The sequence below is a fragment of the Coffea arabica genome, chromosome 2c, assembly GCF_036785885.1.
Source record: "Coffea arabica cultivar ET-39 chromosome 2c, Coffea Arabica ET-39 HiFi, whole genome shotgun sequence".
In the NCBI taxonomy this organism is placed as follows: domain Eukaryota; kingdom Viridiplantae; phylum Streptophyta; class Magnoliopsida; order Gentianales; family Rubiaceae; genus Coffea; species Coffea arabica.
Window position 1 is genome coordinate 21204746 of NC_092312.1, and position 16371 is coordinate 21221116.

The 16371-nt window shown below is 37.6% G+C and overlaps 2 protein-coding genes across 6 annotated transcripts; both read left to right on the plus strand.

The window, feature by feature from the left end:
* Window positions 1-2223: 2223 nt before the first annotated feature.
* On the plus strand, window positions 2224-11295 carry LOC113731945 (uncharacterized). Of its 2 annotated transcripts, none has more exons than XM_072075220.1 (15): window positions 2224-2689; window positions 4346-4462; window positions 4821-4880; window positions 5551-5652; window positions 5961-6044; window positions 6145-6326; window positions 6405-6506; window positions 8139-8255; window positions 8712-8777; window positions 8931-8997; window positions 9635-9688; window positions 10117-10209; window positions 10377-10439; window positions 10531-10569; window positions 10745-11295. In XM_072075220.1, the coding sequence occupies exons 1-15, from the start codon at window positions 2672-2674 to the stop codon at window positions 10862-10864; spliced, it is 1284 nt and encodes a 427-aa protein (XP_071931321.1). In that variant the 5' UTR covers window positions 2224-2671; the 3' UTR covers window positions 10865-11295. The 2 variants fall into 2 exon arrangements, with proteins under 2 accessions (XP_071931321.1, XP_027113289.1); XM_027257488.2 differs by having other exon boundaries at window positions 2227-2689; window positions 6208-6326.
* Window positions 11296-11557: 262 nt separating this feature from the next.
* Window positions 11558-16332, plus strand: LOC140003689 (pentatricopeptide repeat-containing protein At1g10270-like). 4 transcript variants are annotated; one of them, XM_072075216.1, is made up of 3 exons: window positions 11558-14751; window positions 15058-15187; window positions 15838-16332. In XM_072075216.1, exon 1 carries the CDS (start codon window positions 11677-11679, stop codon window positions 14206-14208), a length of 2532 nt encoding a protein of 843 aa, XP_071931317.1. In that variant the 5' UTR covers window positions 11558-11676; the 3' UTR covers window positions 14209-14751; window positions 15058-15187; window positions 15838-16332. The 4 variants fall into 4 exon arrangements, with proteins under 4 accessions (XP_071931317.1, XP_071931318.1, XP_071931320.1 ...); XM_072075217.1 differs by lacking the exon at window positions 15058-15187; XM_072075219.1 differs by lacking the exon at window positions 15058-15187 and having other exon boundaries at window positions 11558-14282.
* Window positions 16333-16371: the final 39 nt, after the last annotated feature.

A 16371-nucleotide genomic window follows, 5' to 3' on the forward strand; every position in this document is an offset into this window, starting at 1 on the left:
CTACCAAGAGAGTTTTAAAATTATACTTAAGTGTAGGTTAAGGGATTAAATCTTTTTACCTGCATTCTAAAAAATTCAGATTTTTCTGAAAAAATTTGCCGCATAGATGCCCATCTGAACCGGAGATGGTTTAGTTCCTTCCGGTTCTATTTGAGCCTCTTTAGATCTCAAAATTTAGAATAGATTCAATCGTGTTCGGGGGAAAAAAAAAATCAAAACGCCACTGGACATAGGCTTGGAAAAAGCTTGAGTATCTCCAGATATGTCCAACCAAAGTTTGACTTTATGGGAGAGGAAAAATAGACATTCAAGACAACAAAAGTCTGATTCAGGCTGTTGAAAAAAGAAAGATAGGTGTTATAAACAGTTGAGAATTGGAGAATTACTAAAGAAGTATTAGGAAGGTGCTAACGGTCCCTTATATTCCGGGCTATGCTGATTCTTCACGTTACTGCCAGACATAACCCAAGAGCAAGAATAATAGATGTACTGATCCACGTTCAGTTTTCCCGTCCCGCGTCCCACGTGGATCTGTTGGGGTCTGTGAATTTAGGATTTAAGTTTCATAGGAGACTTCAAAAATTAGCGCCTTTTAGGGTTCTCCTGTGGGGTTAGTTTAGATGTTAAGTTTATCGATTTTGGTAGAAAGTCACATTCAATTTACCTAGAGAGTGTGTTTATAACATTTTTTGTTTTTGTAATGTAATGTATATAAATTTTAAAAAAGTAATTAAAAATAAAATTATGATTGAAAATGTTAAATACACTTTTTTTTCACTGTATATAAAGTTAAAAACATTTTCTTCAATACACATACATACGTATAATTGAAGCTCGAAAAATCAATAAAGGCATGATTATCAAAAGTTAATTCTGAGTTCCAAGTGGGCCCAGCATCGCAATCATCTGGTCAATAAATTTCATTAAAGCCAATTTTGACAAAAATAAAAGCACAATAATGCCCCACTAAGATGCCACCATGAGGCCAAACTGTCACACCACCCTATTCCCTATTCAATTCAACATACGTTCCTCCAGTATATATACTATTTTTTAGGGTTAATTACATTTACCTCCCCTGAGGTTTGATCATATTACTAATCGATCCCTATAATTTGTCTAAATAACGGTCTCACTCTTTGAATGATCAAACATTTAACAAAAACCCCCTTAATGCCGAAAATGCCCTTATTGAGGCCATGTTGCATTAAAAAAAGAACATATTTTTATTTTATTAACCCTGAAACAATAAAAAAAATAGAAAAAAATTTTTGCTTATTATTTTATAAAAACCATATTTTTGTTTCCATAAATAGTTTTGAATCAATAATTATTTTAAATCTTAAAAATGAATATTAAAAATTAGATAAATTGAAAGAAAAATAAAAAAGAAGCAATTATTTTAATTCCTGGAGTATGGTTCGAATTTGTGGTTCAAGGCATGTTGCGGAGAGCACAAGGCATGTTTTCCTCAATTTGAACCATACTCCAGGAATTAAAATAATTTTTTTTATTTTTCTTTCAATTTATCTAATTTTTAATATTCATTTTTAAGATTTAAAATAATCATTGATTCAAAACTATTTATGGAAGTAAAGATATGATTTTTATAAATAATAAGTAAAAACTTTTTTCTATTTTTTTGGATTGCTTAAGGGTTAATAAAATAAAAATATGTTCTTTTTTTAATGCAACATGGCCTCAATAAGGGCATTTTCGGCATTAAGGGGGTTTTTGTTAAATGTTTGATCATTCAAAGGGTGAGACTGTTATTTGGACAAATTACAGGGATTGATTGGTAATATGGTCAAATCTCAGGGGAGTTAAATGTAATTAATCCTTTTTTTAATCTTTCCTCAAAATTTTTTTTTCTTTTATCTTTTCGTCAACATTCCTCAAAATTAAATAAGCTAAAAAAGAATCAACACAGATTTTCTGTCGCAACTCACCAGACTCATCCCACAATTTTAAAATTTCCCCTCCCTCCCCCCAAAAAAATATTAATAATATAAAATATAAAACAAATAATCACCCATAATTCATAATCATACGTGGCAGCCCAGATAAGCGAGTAGAACACACTTGCCATACTGGCGCGAATACAACTCACGCACGTCGCCACGCACGACGGCTGAAGTGAAGTTTGGATTCCAAGGCTTCAAACCTTAACTTCGACATTCCACCGCCTTATATGCTTCCACTCTCTCTCCACCTATACATACGAAAACAAAAAACTTTATGTATATCTCTAAAGGGCCGAAAAATTTTCAGTTTCTGAATTTGGGGCGACGTCGTTTTTGGGTCAAAACGAAGTTAATGAAGATACGGGAGAGAAGGAGAGTAGAGTAATAGTACTGTGTATTTCCATGAATATGACAAGCAGCATATCTTTTATTGCCATCTTTCACTAAACTTTCTTCTTTCTCTGTTTATTCGTTACTTTTTGCATACGGACTGCTGTTGGACTTTTCTTGTGATTGCGACTAAAATTTATTTAGTTTATAAGGAAAGAAAAAGAGCCCAAAAGTCCATTTTCCACCTTCATTGCTCTGAAAGTTGCCTTTTTGTATCAAGGCTTCCTCCTCTTCTTCTTCTTCTCTGTCTTCACCTACTTCTGTCATCTGGGGGCCTGTCGTTTCTGGTGGACGCTTATGAAGCTTTGCATGCAAAGATGAAGTCTTTCAACTTTGTAACTCCTCTTGTTCTTTATTCTCGTTTGTGTCTTAGCCACTTGATAGCAGACTTTTTCTGGGATTATGTAAATGGGATTTTGCATTTGAGTTCATGACGTTTTCATGTTGTATTCTTGCTTTGATGTTTATTGTTAATAAATTTAATTTTCCTGTGTGTTGGAAATTGAATGTTTGTCTGCTTTGATTTTGGTTTTCTGAGGAAAACGAATGGGATATCAAAAAGTTTGAATATCTATTCGTTTCTATCGGTTTTATTCCGGGAAAATTAGTTCAAAGACCGTATTACAGAACTGAATAGATGGTTTCTAACAGAGTTAGATGTAAATTGAAGTCAATTTCGTACTTATGGTTCTTCCTCCGTTTCACTTTTCCTGGAAAAGAGAGAGATTTGACTATCTTTCATTGGGAACGAGAATAGAATTAACTTTTATCTTTGCTGTTTGATAGCTGAGATTGAAGGGGAAAAAGAAAGTAAGAGAGTTTGATTAGAAGCAAAGAGGATTTGTAGTATGGTGCTTATTCTGGTAGGTAAAAATTTGAGTTGTTTGATGCTTCTACATCAGTTAATTCTTTGGAGAAGTAGTTGTTGCCGATGAAAAAAAGCAAGTGGATAGCTTTAAATTGAATGCTGCCAAAATTTTGGTGTACTTATCTGAGTATATACTCTGTTTCTCAGTGAAAGTTGAATTCTGATAATCAGCACATGAGACACTTTTTGCTGATACCATGGTGACATTTGCATATATGCATCAATCTACACGTGTGCATATGCGTATTATACACACACACACAAACACACACACACACGTGTGTGTGTGCGTGTTTGTACACGTGTGCATACATATCATGTACAGGCAAAGATGCAAAAACAAAGTGAGCGTGTGCATAGATATGTATAGGAAGTGCAATGTAGTGTTCTGGGTACAGCCTATTCACCTTGCTTATATGCTCATATTGTCATACATGCATTAAGGTTAAATAGTTAAATTTTGTTACTAATTGCAAGGGAATATCTTTGAAACTCTGAATTTGTCAGGTACAGTTAAAAGCTATATAATTTACACCCGTGGTGTATTTGAGATTTTTGAGGGCCCATTTTCTGTTATATTTTAAAATTTCTTTGTTGTTACTAGCAATAAAAGATGTTTAATATTCCAAATTCTGTAAACAACCTGCTATATTGCTGAATAATGTTACAGATAGAAGTGTTGAAGTCTAGAGGGGCAACCCTCTGTTTTGTTCTGTACTTTAGTTGCTGCCTCTGATGCTAAGTGGATTTTGTTCTGATTTTAGGCTTCTGAAGAGCTTAGCTTTTTTGCAGCTGACAAGAGCATCTTTTTCTGAAATAACTGGCTAATGTCTATCCTTGCAACCATTAAGGACTGTAAAATTGTCGTTTTCTGAATGCTTGTTTGATGCTCCCCTTTATCTTTGAGGATTTCAGAAACCTTTTATTGGCCTTGACAATTTTGGAGCCAGAGGGGTTTTTTGGACTCTCTGAAGTTTATTTGGGACGGTTGACTATGATAACTTTTGTTATAGCTGAAGAAATTATATATGATGTTACAATTTGATACCTTCTTATTAACTCTAGACGGGAATGATACCTTTCTGTCTCTAGGGTACTGATAGTTAATTTGTTGCCTATTCAGGTTTCACTCATGCCAGATCCAAAAGCTAGATTGTATTTATGCAGCCTCTTTGTCACTGCTTCTTTGATTTGTTGCGTATACGTCATCGGAACTGCATTCCTTGCAAAGGATGACATAGTAAGTGTCTTTCTTTTAGTTCTTTTTAATTCATTCCGTTTTGTAAGAAAAGCTAGTTACACAGAGACATTTTTTTTATCGTGTCAACGTGTCCATCTATAATCTGTGTCTCATTTATGTTCGTTTGAAAACTTTGATACGCTTTGATTGTCTTGGTAAATTCTCCCTATTCAATGAGATCCTTCTAGGATTTTGAATGTTTCTGATTTTTCTCTTTTGGTGTTTCTCACTGCAAGCTGTCAAAAAATGTACTGAGATTTCTGTTTAATTGGTTGATTGGTAACTATTTTTGCCTAGAATGTGTATTCTGATGTCCAAATTTATTGGTGGCAACTATTTTTCAATGTGGAATTTGCAGATATTTTCTGGATTCGGAATGAATGACACGCAGCATGATGCACAGGTTGACAAATGCAAGGTTCGTTGTCTCAGAAAGATTGCATTGCTTTCCGCTGCATAAATTATTTTTGTTCTTCCATTATCCTCTTTGTGTTTTTCATTCCTATATTGCATCTTATCACTTGTTATGATGAAGTTTTACAAGCACCTTTCTCTTTTGTAATGCTACATTATTTATGTATTAGGGAATTTAGAGTTCTAGGAATTACAAAAGAGGCTTTTGGTGCTTTTTTTGTGTGTGTGTATTTCTAAGGACAGGTGGATATCTAGTTGTCTTTCTATTTTGCAAGGTTTCATGTCAGGTTTTCAACTATAGTACTTGGTTTCTCTCTCTTTCATCTGCTTATCCTTGTTGACCACCAAGGTTGTTTTTCCTTGTATTTTATAGATCTTGTTGGGCATACAATTTACACTTAGAACTCAATCAATTCTTACATGAAACTTTCAGAGAAATAGTATGTTTTGAGGATTTATCCAATTATAACCTGTTTGTAGGGCAACTTATATACATGGATTAATCGTGAAACCTTTAATTCAGACTCTAGTAAGACCAGAATAAGAAGTAAACTATATGTTTGCGACTAGGCATTAGATAAGTGTGTTTGATTTTCCCTATACTTTCCGCATGAAGTCCAGTTTGTGTTGATTTTCGACTTTGTGAATTCATACTATTTTATCTTTTACCACAGGAAAAGTGCCGGCCACTTGGTAGTGAGGCATTGCCAGACGGAATTGTATCTAGAACTTCTAACTTGGAAATGCGCCCTTTATGGGGAAAAATTAATGAAAAGGTACATGAGACTATGATGAATTTCACTGAATTTTATAACTCATTCTTGCACCTTTTAAGTTATTTAATAGTGCATCAAGAGTCTAAATGTTTTCTGGTTTACAACTTGTCATATGAGACCATGTTCTGGCAATTACAACTGCATTGCTACATTTAAAAATTGCATTATGCTTTTTCTAGGTGGTAGATACTGATCATTCCTTCTTCCTCAGATTTTCTTGTTCTTTTTCTCTGGTTTGTAATTCTTCTAAATTCGTTCCTTTTAGTTTCTTGTGTCCATGTTTATCTTTGAATGCACTTCTATTGCAGACAAAGGTTAAACATTCAGTAAATTTGTTGGCTATACCAGTTGGAATTAAGCAGAAAGAATTGGTGAACCAAATGGTTGAGAAGGTAATGGCTCTCCACGCTTGGTTAATGTTAATGAAAGTAAACTTGTCATCTTTGTGCTTAATATTTATTTTTTCCTTCTTTTTTCCCCTCTTTTTGCTAGGGTCCAGACAACTCTGATTTTTGTTTATCTAAGTTAGGTATTTACTATTCATGGATATTGCAGTTTCTGGGAAACAACTTTGTCGTCATGCTTTTTCATTATGATGGTATTGTGGATGAGTGGAATGATTTGGACTGGAGTGGTCGGGTCATACATGTCGCTGCCACTAATCAAACAAAATGGTTAATATCTGATTCTAAGTGCTCGTTCTTCATGCATTTAAAATCTTTAGTTGTCTAAATTTTCTTCTGATGGTGCAGGTGGTTTGCAAAACGTTTCCTACATCCAGATATAGTTTCCGAGTATGATTACATCTTTTTGTGGGATGAAGACCTTGGAGTTGAAAATTTTCATCCAGGAAGGTAACTGAGACACACTCTGAGAACTAGATCTTCTTCGTTGTATTGTGCTTTGAGAGTGCTAGTTATTTTGCACATATTGGTGTATTAGAAATTTATCATATTTAAACAGAGAATAAAGTTAAAACAAAATAAAAATGTTGGTAACTAAGGTCTTGTTTTCTAGTAGATATTTATTTTAATTGTTCTTGGTAATGAACTTTTGGCTGAATTATGGTTGCATCGCCATTTACTGAAATTGGAATATTAGCTGGCTTGAGCAGAAGAAAGTTGCTGCAAAAGAGTCTCAAGCATAACTTAACCGCCTTTTGTTGGATGGAACAATGAAATAATTGTCTACATGAGAGACCAAAAGCGTACGTCTTGTATACCCGATTATGCAAATTACTAAGTTCCTCTCAACTCTTTGTTGTGGTGTAACCAATGATGGAGCCAAGGGAGGACAGAGGGGGGCCATGGCCCCTCCTAAGTTTTGAAAATTTTAATTCATAATATGTAAATATGTGTGTAAAATAAAATTGGTCCCCCCTAAATTTTTACAATTTTAGTTTATATTATGAAAGTTGAGATATATATATATATATATATATATATATGAATTAGTCATCTTTGAATTAATTTTTTTCTTCAGAAAAAGTTATTTATTTTTTATTGTACTAATTATTTAACTTTCAAAAATTAAATATATAATTTGATGTTCCATAGTAAATTGACCCAATGTGATGTATTAGAATAAAGAGACCCAATTCATAATTGTTAAAAACAAGAACTAGTATGTCTAAGAATAGAACTTCAATATTTTGAGTTCGACATTCCAAATCATCATGAATTGCAAGAATTATTTGGTATTCAGGAGTTATGTCAAGACTTGGTGAAAATAAGAAAATCAGTGATATATTCTCTTATTGACAGATTTATTAGACTTGTTGTTACTCTTTCTATATCAATTGCAGCTACAAAGTGGGCATTTTCAATTATGAAAATAATCACGACAAAGCTCCGAAACAAGATGCAAGATAATTTTTTGAATGATTGTTTAACTGTGTATATAGAAAAAGAAGTTGCTGAAAAATTTAGTAATGATTCAATCATAGATGAATTTAGTTCTATGAAAGAGCGTAGAGCTCAATTACTTCTAAGAAAAGATATTGAAATTTCAAATTATGTTAACATAACTTTTATCTTTTTTCAATTGAAAAATAGTTACATTTATATTATATGGTTATATATATATATATATATATGGTGTAACTACAAAGTTTAGTGCACAGCTTCCTCATCCCAGCCATGAGTGGGCTGCAAACAGCTATACTGCTTCATCCTTACTGGTAATAATGGTGCAAAATCGTGTAAAACTGTGACCTTATGCAACCTAACTGTGGACAAAGCAGGAGCATACTTTTTGTTTGACCCTTTATAGTCAATTAATTTTCTACCAAAAGTACACTTTGTTAGTTTTCAAATAATCCATACTTTTAATGAATTATAAGAGTTTGTGGTTCCTAAACATGTATCATCTTCATACTTAAAGAGGCCATGGTGTGATTGGCTGAGAAAATCTAGAGAGTGGCTCAAGGAGCATGTCTATCATCATGAAATGAAAATATTTACCATCTCTCTTTGTATGTTTTCCAGGTACTTGTCGATTGTTAAAGAAGAAGATCTTGAAATTTCGCAGCCTGCATTGGATGCTGCTAAATCAAAGGTTCATCACCAAATCACTGCACGCAGGAGGAAATCGAGAGTGCACAGGTTGGGTACATGCTTTATTAGTAGACAAATAGGAAAATGTTATGTCAAGTAAGTTGCTGGTTACTAGTTTTGCCACTGTATATGCTTCCAGTGTATTTGCTGGCCCTGAAATAACTGATTGATGTCTGCTAGTGGACTCTAAAACATTTTAACTAAACATGAATAACCAAATAGATTAGGGCATAAAGCTATGTTTGTAAATCCAACTTTAGAGTAATGTTCATGGAAAAGTATCACTATGCTACTGGACAGGCACCAGTTGGAGAATATAACTATGGCCCTCTTGTTTTGGGATGTAGACACTGTCTTGCTAGAGGCTTATTTTCTTTGGTCTTTTTATGCTGATTTTGACCATGAGATATCTGTCTTAGAACCATGAATTCAGAATCTGCAACTCCTAATCTTGTAAAGTTTACATTAGTGTAATGTTTGTATGTATTTTTATGCTTCTAACAGGAGGTTCTTTAAGTTCAAAGGTGGAGGAAGGTGTTTTAGCAACAGCACAGCTCCTCCTTGTGTTGGGTAAATTTGCTGCTCTAATTTTCTGTACTTCATTTATGACTTTTCTCTAGCTTGAGACCACAACTTGTTGAACAGACTTTAGTAATTATGTCTAATTATCTTTTACAAAAGTTGGAAAAGGACCTCTTCTTACAATATGAGATTTACATGTAGTTGGGTGGAGATGATGGCTCCTGTATTCTCTAGAGCAGCCTGGCGTTGTGCCTGGTACATGATTCAGGTATTGGAATATGAGTCTTTTGAAGAGCTAACAACCATTCATGTCTTTTGTGATTCTTTATATATTATGGTTATCAGATAATTGTGCATCAAGTATCTAGGTCAAACAAGCATGCACACGCAGATATGTGTACACCCGCTCTCTCTCAGGTCCGAGTGGCAGAATGTCACCGAATGGTGTTCAGTAGGACAGGGGTCTATATAGGTTACATGCAATAATGCTGGTCTAAACAAGATAAGTAGAAAAGAAAACTTTTGAGTGAGGTTCTTCTAGGATGAGTGAAATAACTTTCAGTCATTTTGCTTATGTTCCTTCTGTTTTTTCCTTCTTCCTTTCACAGTCTTTTCCTTCTGTGCTGGAAAATAATGGGTGCTAAAACCTACTGTTTCTGATAAATAACTTGGTCTCTTCTTGTGTATGACCTTGTTGAATTATGTTTTTTGGAAAGACAACCTTCAGAAATAATACAGTAGCCCCATTTCACAAGTCATACCCACATCTTTAGGGGAATTTCAGTGAGCCTTCTTATGGGGTTTTCATGTGCAGTAAGTTTCACGACTGTCAGCTGCAGCATCTCCCAGTCTGCTTTTCTATATTGGCAACTGTGTTTTACTGGTGGTTTTTTTCCCTTCAACAGAATGACTTGATCCATGGATGGGGCCTGGATATGCAGCTTGGTTATTGTGCGCAGGCAAGTTGTTGTAACTAGTGCTAAAGGCACACGCGATGTGTGTGCAATTCGAAAATGCTTTTTGACGAATCAATTTTATATAAAATTTTCATTACTAAAGCAAACTGTGGTATTTTAATCTTTTCTCCCATCAAATGATGGTTTTAGTAGTTACAATGCTTAGAGAGTTAGAAGCAGTCATTTTGTAGAGATGTGTTTAGATTAATTATGGTTAAAAATAGTTACAGGTAGTTATTTTAGCAATTTGTGTTTAGGTAGTAAAGTAAGAAGTTATTTTAGTGAGGGTAAAATTGAGAGTACATAAAGTGATGGAAAATGTTTACCCCAAAACATCTCCTCTCCCTTTATGTATAGTATAGATGTTATTGACCTGCTTACATTGTTTTCTGGTAATGATCATATGTTGCTTTTGTGCTACTATGTATCAGGGTGATAGGACAAGGAAAGTTGGTGTGGTCGACTCAGAGTATATAGTTCACATGGGTCTTCCTACACTAGGTGGTGTTTTAGGTGGACACAAGGTTAGTAATCTCACAAAGCCTGTTTGTTTCCCTGTTTTTGTCTTGGGTAGGGAAGAGAGGAGATTCTATGTTTTCTTAATTGATCCGGCCACCACTAGCCACTAGGCCAGTGAAGTTGTACTTTTCTGCTTACCTGATTTTCTGCTGCTTTCCTTGACTTTGTGCAGCTGACTGATGAATCTCCTGAATCTTCCACACAAACAGAGAATTTAGCAGGCTCGGATACTTTGGTATGGCAGTGAAATTGAACTTATGTTAAAACTTCCCATCCCCTCAACGTTCCTCTCATCTAAATCGCGGCACATTTGTGTGAAATTGCAGGCAACTTCTGTACTCAACGAGTTTGACAACAGATCTGCTGTAAGTCTACAATTCTCCTAGGGTAGTGTTCATGGTCAATTATTTAGCTGCTTCTTAGTCTTCAGCAGTCAACTCTATGCCTAGGCTCATACGGGAAAATTTACGATGCTTTTGTGGTGTGTCTCTAGCTTCGCCTGCTTTAACTTCCTCTCATCTCTTCTTTTCTTGCTCTCAGGTCAGAAGACAATCCTACATTGAGATGAGAATTTTTAGGAGGAGATGGAATAAAGCTGTCAAGGCAGATCAATGTTGGGTTGATCCGTATAATAATCAAGTAGAGCAGACAGTTCATTAGAGCACAGCTCCATCCTAAAGACTTCAGGACAAACATGGCTGGACTAGTGCTGATTCTTGTACAGAAACATACACATCTCTGGAAACACCGTACAGAAAATTTTTTCCTATACAATGCAAAGTTGTATAAAGCCTTGAAGAGCTCGGTTCCCAGGTGGTGATGATGATGATGATACTGGATACTGAAACTTTACCGACTGAGCCAGGGAAGAAGCAGCCTTTAACATTTCTTCTTTGTAATTGTATATTTTTTTGATGTCACAAATATGCTAGTTTTGATTCTATAGGATTTACTATTCCTTATACAGATCAAAAATAGATGTTTTTTTTTTTCCGAAATGTAACAATACCATTTTGTTCCTTTTATTTATTTTTTCTGGTGAGTTTGTAAACTAATTTCAAGTGAAATTCTATGAGTCTTTCAAACAATAAGTTTTGTTCTTTTTCTTTTCTTTGGCAAGAACGTAGAATAATTAGTTGACAAATGAATTGGACTCGGCATTTTGTCCAAGTAAGAAGTTGTTTGCATTAGTTCAAGGTAAGATGTTAGATTTGATAGAAACAACAAGGGAGCAAAAACAATAATAACAGAATTGAGGGGGTTAACATATAATTAGAAAAAGTTCATCTGGGAATAAATTGTAAAATCTTATATTATGGTGGGCAGGAGGTGCAAATTCTTCGAGTCCAAGAATTTCAAGGGTTTAAGCCTTTAAACCCTAGGTCCTCAAACTTCTTCTCCCTCGCTCATTTTCAGGGCACCACCCAACTAAACACTTGACCTCAGTCTGTCGAACTCAGCCAACGGTGACCATGTATCGGACCCTCCTCCGTCATTGTCGCCGCTCCACCTGTACCTCCACCGCCGGGACGGCTCATATTCTATCCCTCAAGAGCCAACACCTCCCGCAAAACCCAAATCAATTGATCGCACTCCGATCCTATGCATTCACTTCCGCCGAAGAAGCCGCGGCAGAGCGCCGCCGGAGAAAGCGCAGGATGCGAATCGAGCCTCCGATGTGGGCCCTCCGCCGCGACCCTCCATCCCATTCCCAGCAGGGTAGTGCCCCGAAAGGTCCTCCGATGCCTGACAGCACCTCAGCCCTAACCGGTCCTCGGCTGAACCTCCACAACCGCGTTCAATCCCTAATTCGCGCCGGGGATCTCGATTCTGCCTCTGCCATAGCTCGCCACGCTGTTTTTTCCAATGTCCGACCCACTGTCTTCACCTGCAACGCCATCATCGCGGCTATGAACCGCGCCGGTCGCTACACTGACTCGAAGAACCTCTTCCAATACTTTTTCAAGCAATCAAGTATTATCCCCAATATTGTCTCGTACAACAATCTTGTCCTTTCCCATTTCGGAAACGGGGACGTTGAGGAGGCAACCAATGTTTATCACCTTATTTACCAGGAAGCCCCTTTTTTGCCCTCGTCTTTTACTTATCGCCACCTTACAAAGGGACTTATTGATGCTGGCCGAATCGATGAGGCCGTCAGTTTCCTCAGGGATATGTTAGCTAAAGGTCAAGGTGCGGACTCGTTAGTGTATAATAATGTAATTTATGGGTTTCTCGAATTGGGCAATTTAGATAGAGCAAATGAATTTTTTGAAGAGTTACAAGAGAGGTGTTTGGTTTATGATGGGGTCGTTAGTGCGACATTTATGGACTGGTTTTTTAAGCAGGGGAGGGAGAAGGAGGCCATGGAGGCGTACAAGTATTTGATGAATAAGCAATTCAGAATGGTCCCTGCTACTTGCAATGTGCTTTTGGAGGTATTAGTGAGGCATGGGAAGGAAAAGGAGGCTTGGGAATTGTTTAATAATATGTTGGATAATCATACTCCTCCCACTTTTCAGGCTGTGAATTCGGATACCTTTAATATTATGGTGAATGAGTGTTTTAGGTTAGGGAAGGTTTCGGAGGCCATGGAAGTGTTTAAGAAGGTTGGTAAGGCAGAAAAGTCGAGGCCTTTTGCCATGGACGTGGCGGGGTTTAATAATATGATTGTGAGGTTATGCGAGGTTGAGAAATTGGAGGAGGCTGAGGGTTATTTTGTGCAGTTGCAGAGTAAGTCTCTGTCACCAGATGTTACGACCTTTAGGACTTTCATTGATGCTTATATTCAGGCGGGCAAGGTGGGTGAAACTTTGGAGAAGTATAGGATGATGGTGGTGGCTGGCCTTAGGGTCATTCCCGCTTATGCTAATAAATGGTTTAGTTTCTTGATTGAAAAAGGGAAAGTGGAGGAGTGCGTGCCTATTCTGATGAAGATGTGTGAGAGAGAACCGAAACCTGATGTTACAACTTTTGAGATTGTGATCAGGGGGCTCTGCGGAGTCGGTGAACTGGAGGCCTGCTCTTATGTGGTAACTCAGATGATTACCTTTGGTGTTGGTGTCACCCCTGCGCTCAAGGAATTTCTGTTGCATGTTTTTGAGAAAGAGGGAAGGCTTGAGGTTATCGAGAGAATTGTAAATGCAAGATTTCCATTTTATCCACCCCCACAGGTGCCAGCATCCCAAATGCCCGGACAGGTGCCAGCATGGCGGGTACCATTAGCAACCCCTCAGTCGGGAATGACATCATTTTCCCTGTCTCCTCAAATTCCAACACAGGTACCTCCTGCAGGCCCACAAAGCCCTTGGCAGTCCTCTGTTTCACCTCAACTGCCCAGCCAAGCGGCAGCAGGGGCTACTCAGATGTCGTGGCAGGCTTCTGCTTCTTCTGAAATGCCAGGACAATCACCGGCAGGGGCATCTCAAATGCCAGTGCAGGCTTCATTTACTGCTCAAGCTCCTAGAGCTGCTCAAGGGCCATGGCGGGCTTCAGTTTCCTCTCACAATCCAGGGCAAACATCTCCAGCAGCTTCTCAAATGCCATGGCAAGCATCATCCGCTGCTCAAACTCAAGCTCCTAGAACGTCAGAAATGCCATGGCAGGCTTCAGTTTATTCTCGAATGCCTGAGCACGCATCATTTCCTTCTCACTCCCCAGGAAACGCCCCAGGAGCTTCTCAAATGCAGTGGCAACAACCACCCGGAGCTTCTCAGATGCAATGGCACACATCGTCTCCACAAGCACCAGGAGCTTCTCATGTGCCATGGCAGACTTCATCTTCTCCACAAGCACAAGGAGCTTCTCCGATGACATGGCAGGCATCATCTTCTCCACAAGCACCGGCATCTTCTCAGATGTCATGGCAGACGGCATCTTCTGCACAAGCAACAGGAGCTGCTCAGATGCCATGGCAGACATCATCTTCTCCACAGATGCCTGAACAAGCAGCAGCACCATCTCAAATGCCAGAACAGGTAGTAACACATCAAATGAGGAAATAAGCAATGCCATCATCTCCAATGATAGAATGAATGGAATTTTCAGAAAGGCAGGTCAGGTGACAGTCAACTGTTAGGTACACAATCCCACTCAAGTCATATCCTTTCTGAGTTGGGCTTCAAACTATACGTCATACATCTATTCTGGTCACAACATTGATAACGTAAATGAGATTAGTTTTGCAACTGAGTGTAGTGTATCAATTTCTTGTCGTTATTATAGAGTTATGTGCCAAGTACAAGGCATCTGTTTTATTAGATTTTTTGGTTATTCTGACCTCCTTATGATTAAAAATCTATTCGAGTATTAGCTTTGCAGCCCCACTTCCCCCTCCCTCCACCCCCAAAACCACAATACACACACACACACACACACCGACTGGGTAAAGTAGTGAAATACCTAAGCTTCCTCAGTGCCAGACAAAGACCTTGCTTGCGACACTCGTAGCCCTCTCGATTAAACAACCGTCATCCCAGAGGATCCTGGAAATATTCAAAGGTGGTGGAATGAGGTCCCAATCTTCAACTGTCAACCTGTATTCACAGGTGACCGTTATATCCATTTTTTATTGCCGGCAAAGTGTTTCCTATGGCTTTCCACTGGGGTTCATTATCTAAGGGCTCCATATCAACCACGAAATAGGCTTGTCTGTTAAAAGGTTTTATTGATTTGAGTTGTATCTGCTTCTACTCGCTCTATAGATGGATCCATCTTGGGGAAGGGATGTGATCTTTGTGGTTTTTAATTCATTTGAGATGTCAATTGGCAGCAAAGTTTCCTTAGGTTGAAGCTGTTAAAATGCAGATTTTGTGGATGATTGCCCTTAGTTTGTTATTTTCTTTTATTTGTAGCTCTGGGAAAGAGGGGTAGAGGAGCAGTGATGACTCATGAAGCCACAGAGTAGTTGCTGGTGCTCCAAAACACTATAGTGAAGCCTGAGATTACTCACTTTTACCAATCTGGACAAGTAACTGCAATTAGGTGGAATGAGTATCCTCTATCCTTCTTTACTTTCTGCAGGTTCTTACCGAATCATTTTGAGGGAAAAATAGCTGGAGCTATAGGATTGGGTTTACTTATTCTGAGACATTGCTGATGTTGGAGTGACAATCTATACGCCTCTCCTTTTATTTCTCTTCCTATGTCCCCAGCTGAGTTGGAAGCTCATTATCAGCTTCCTGGCTCAGCACTCAGCAGCTCCTCCAGTCCTTTTTAGGGAATCAAGTAAAAGATTTATCAGTCTTTTCATTGTCATTTCAATCTGAAGGCTCAGTAAATGCTCATAGCTGCAGTTCACTGTTGTATTTAGGAAGAACAGTTGTGTGTATATTGGTATATCGCGCCGAAGTTGGCTTACTCAATACTTGATAAATTAATTGCCAAGACGTACATTAACTCCAAGAATTATGCTGTTATATTCCTAAATGACAATCATATGGCATGTCAAGGAAATGCAACTATTGCATCTCCTTCTTGTAATTTTTTATAGCTACTAAGGATCTAAATACTATTTTCTCTTTTCAACTCTTCTTCCGTGGAAGTTGCAAATCTACGTATTCGTGCTCATTCAATTTTAGTTTCTGCATCATATGTGGTTCGGAGATGACATTTTGCTCTTTTTTCATGTTAAGGAATTCCTTCAAATCAGGGGCAGAAGCAGTTTTCAATTAATAGGTACCTAAATTGGTGTTTGAATGGGGTGATGGCATTTCCGGTTTCAAAGATGAAGTTTTTGGAGATGCTGGAGAGGCTTTTTAAGTGGAAGCTGCGTGAAGGTGAGGTCGAAAGTAATAAACAACTAGAAGGCCGGATTCGTTGCTTGACATGGATTTGTTTTCCAACTATCATAATGTCAAACCTATATTGGTGAATATTAGAGTAGATAGACCGCTGTCCGTCTCATTGTACCGAAATGAACTTGAGAAAGTTAAATGTAGGAGTGAAAATGCTGAAGGAATCCGACTTTCGATAGGCATTGAACCTTTTAGAAATCTAACATAACCTCCCTTGGAATTCTTTTTGTCCAGAATTCACTGTCAGGTTGGAGGTTTATCAGGGTCTCGACATATTTTGTAGTTTGGATTTTGTGTTGGAACAGCGAAGAGAGACCAAAAGCAAGTTCTGAAGTTTTTTTTTTTTTCTTCTCCCTTCCCTTCATCAAAGTA

What these genes read in the sequence shown, in the direction of transcription:
- LOC140003689 (XM_072075216.1), top strand. Translation starts at nt 11,677, where the DNA reads ATGTATCGGACCCTCCTCCGTCATTGTCGCCGCTCCACCTGTACCTCC.
- LOC113731945 (XM_072075220.1), top strand. An exon ending in GCCACTAATCAAACAAAATG is followed by an intron (nt 6,327 to 6,404) that starts GTTAATATCTGA and finishes CTGATGGTGCAG; the next exon opens with GTGGTTTGCAAAACGTTTCC. An exon ending in ACAGCTCCTCCTTGTGTTGG is followed by an intron (nt 8,778 to 8,930) that starts GTAAATTTGCTG and finishes ATTTACATGTAG; the next exon opens with TTGGGTGGAGATGATGGCTC.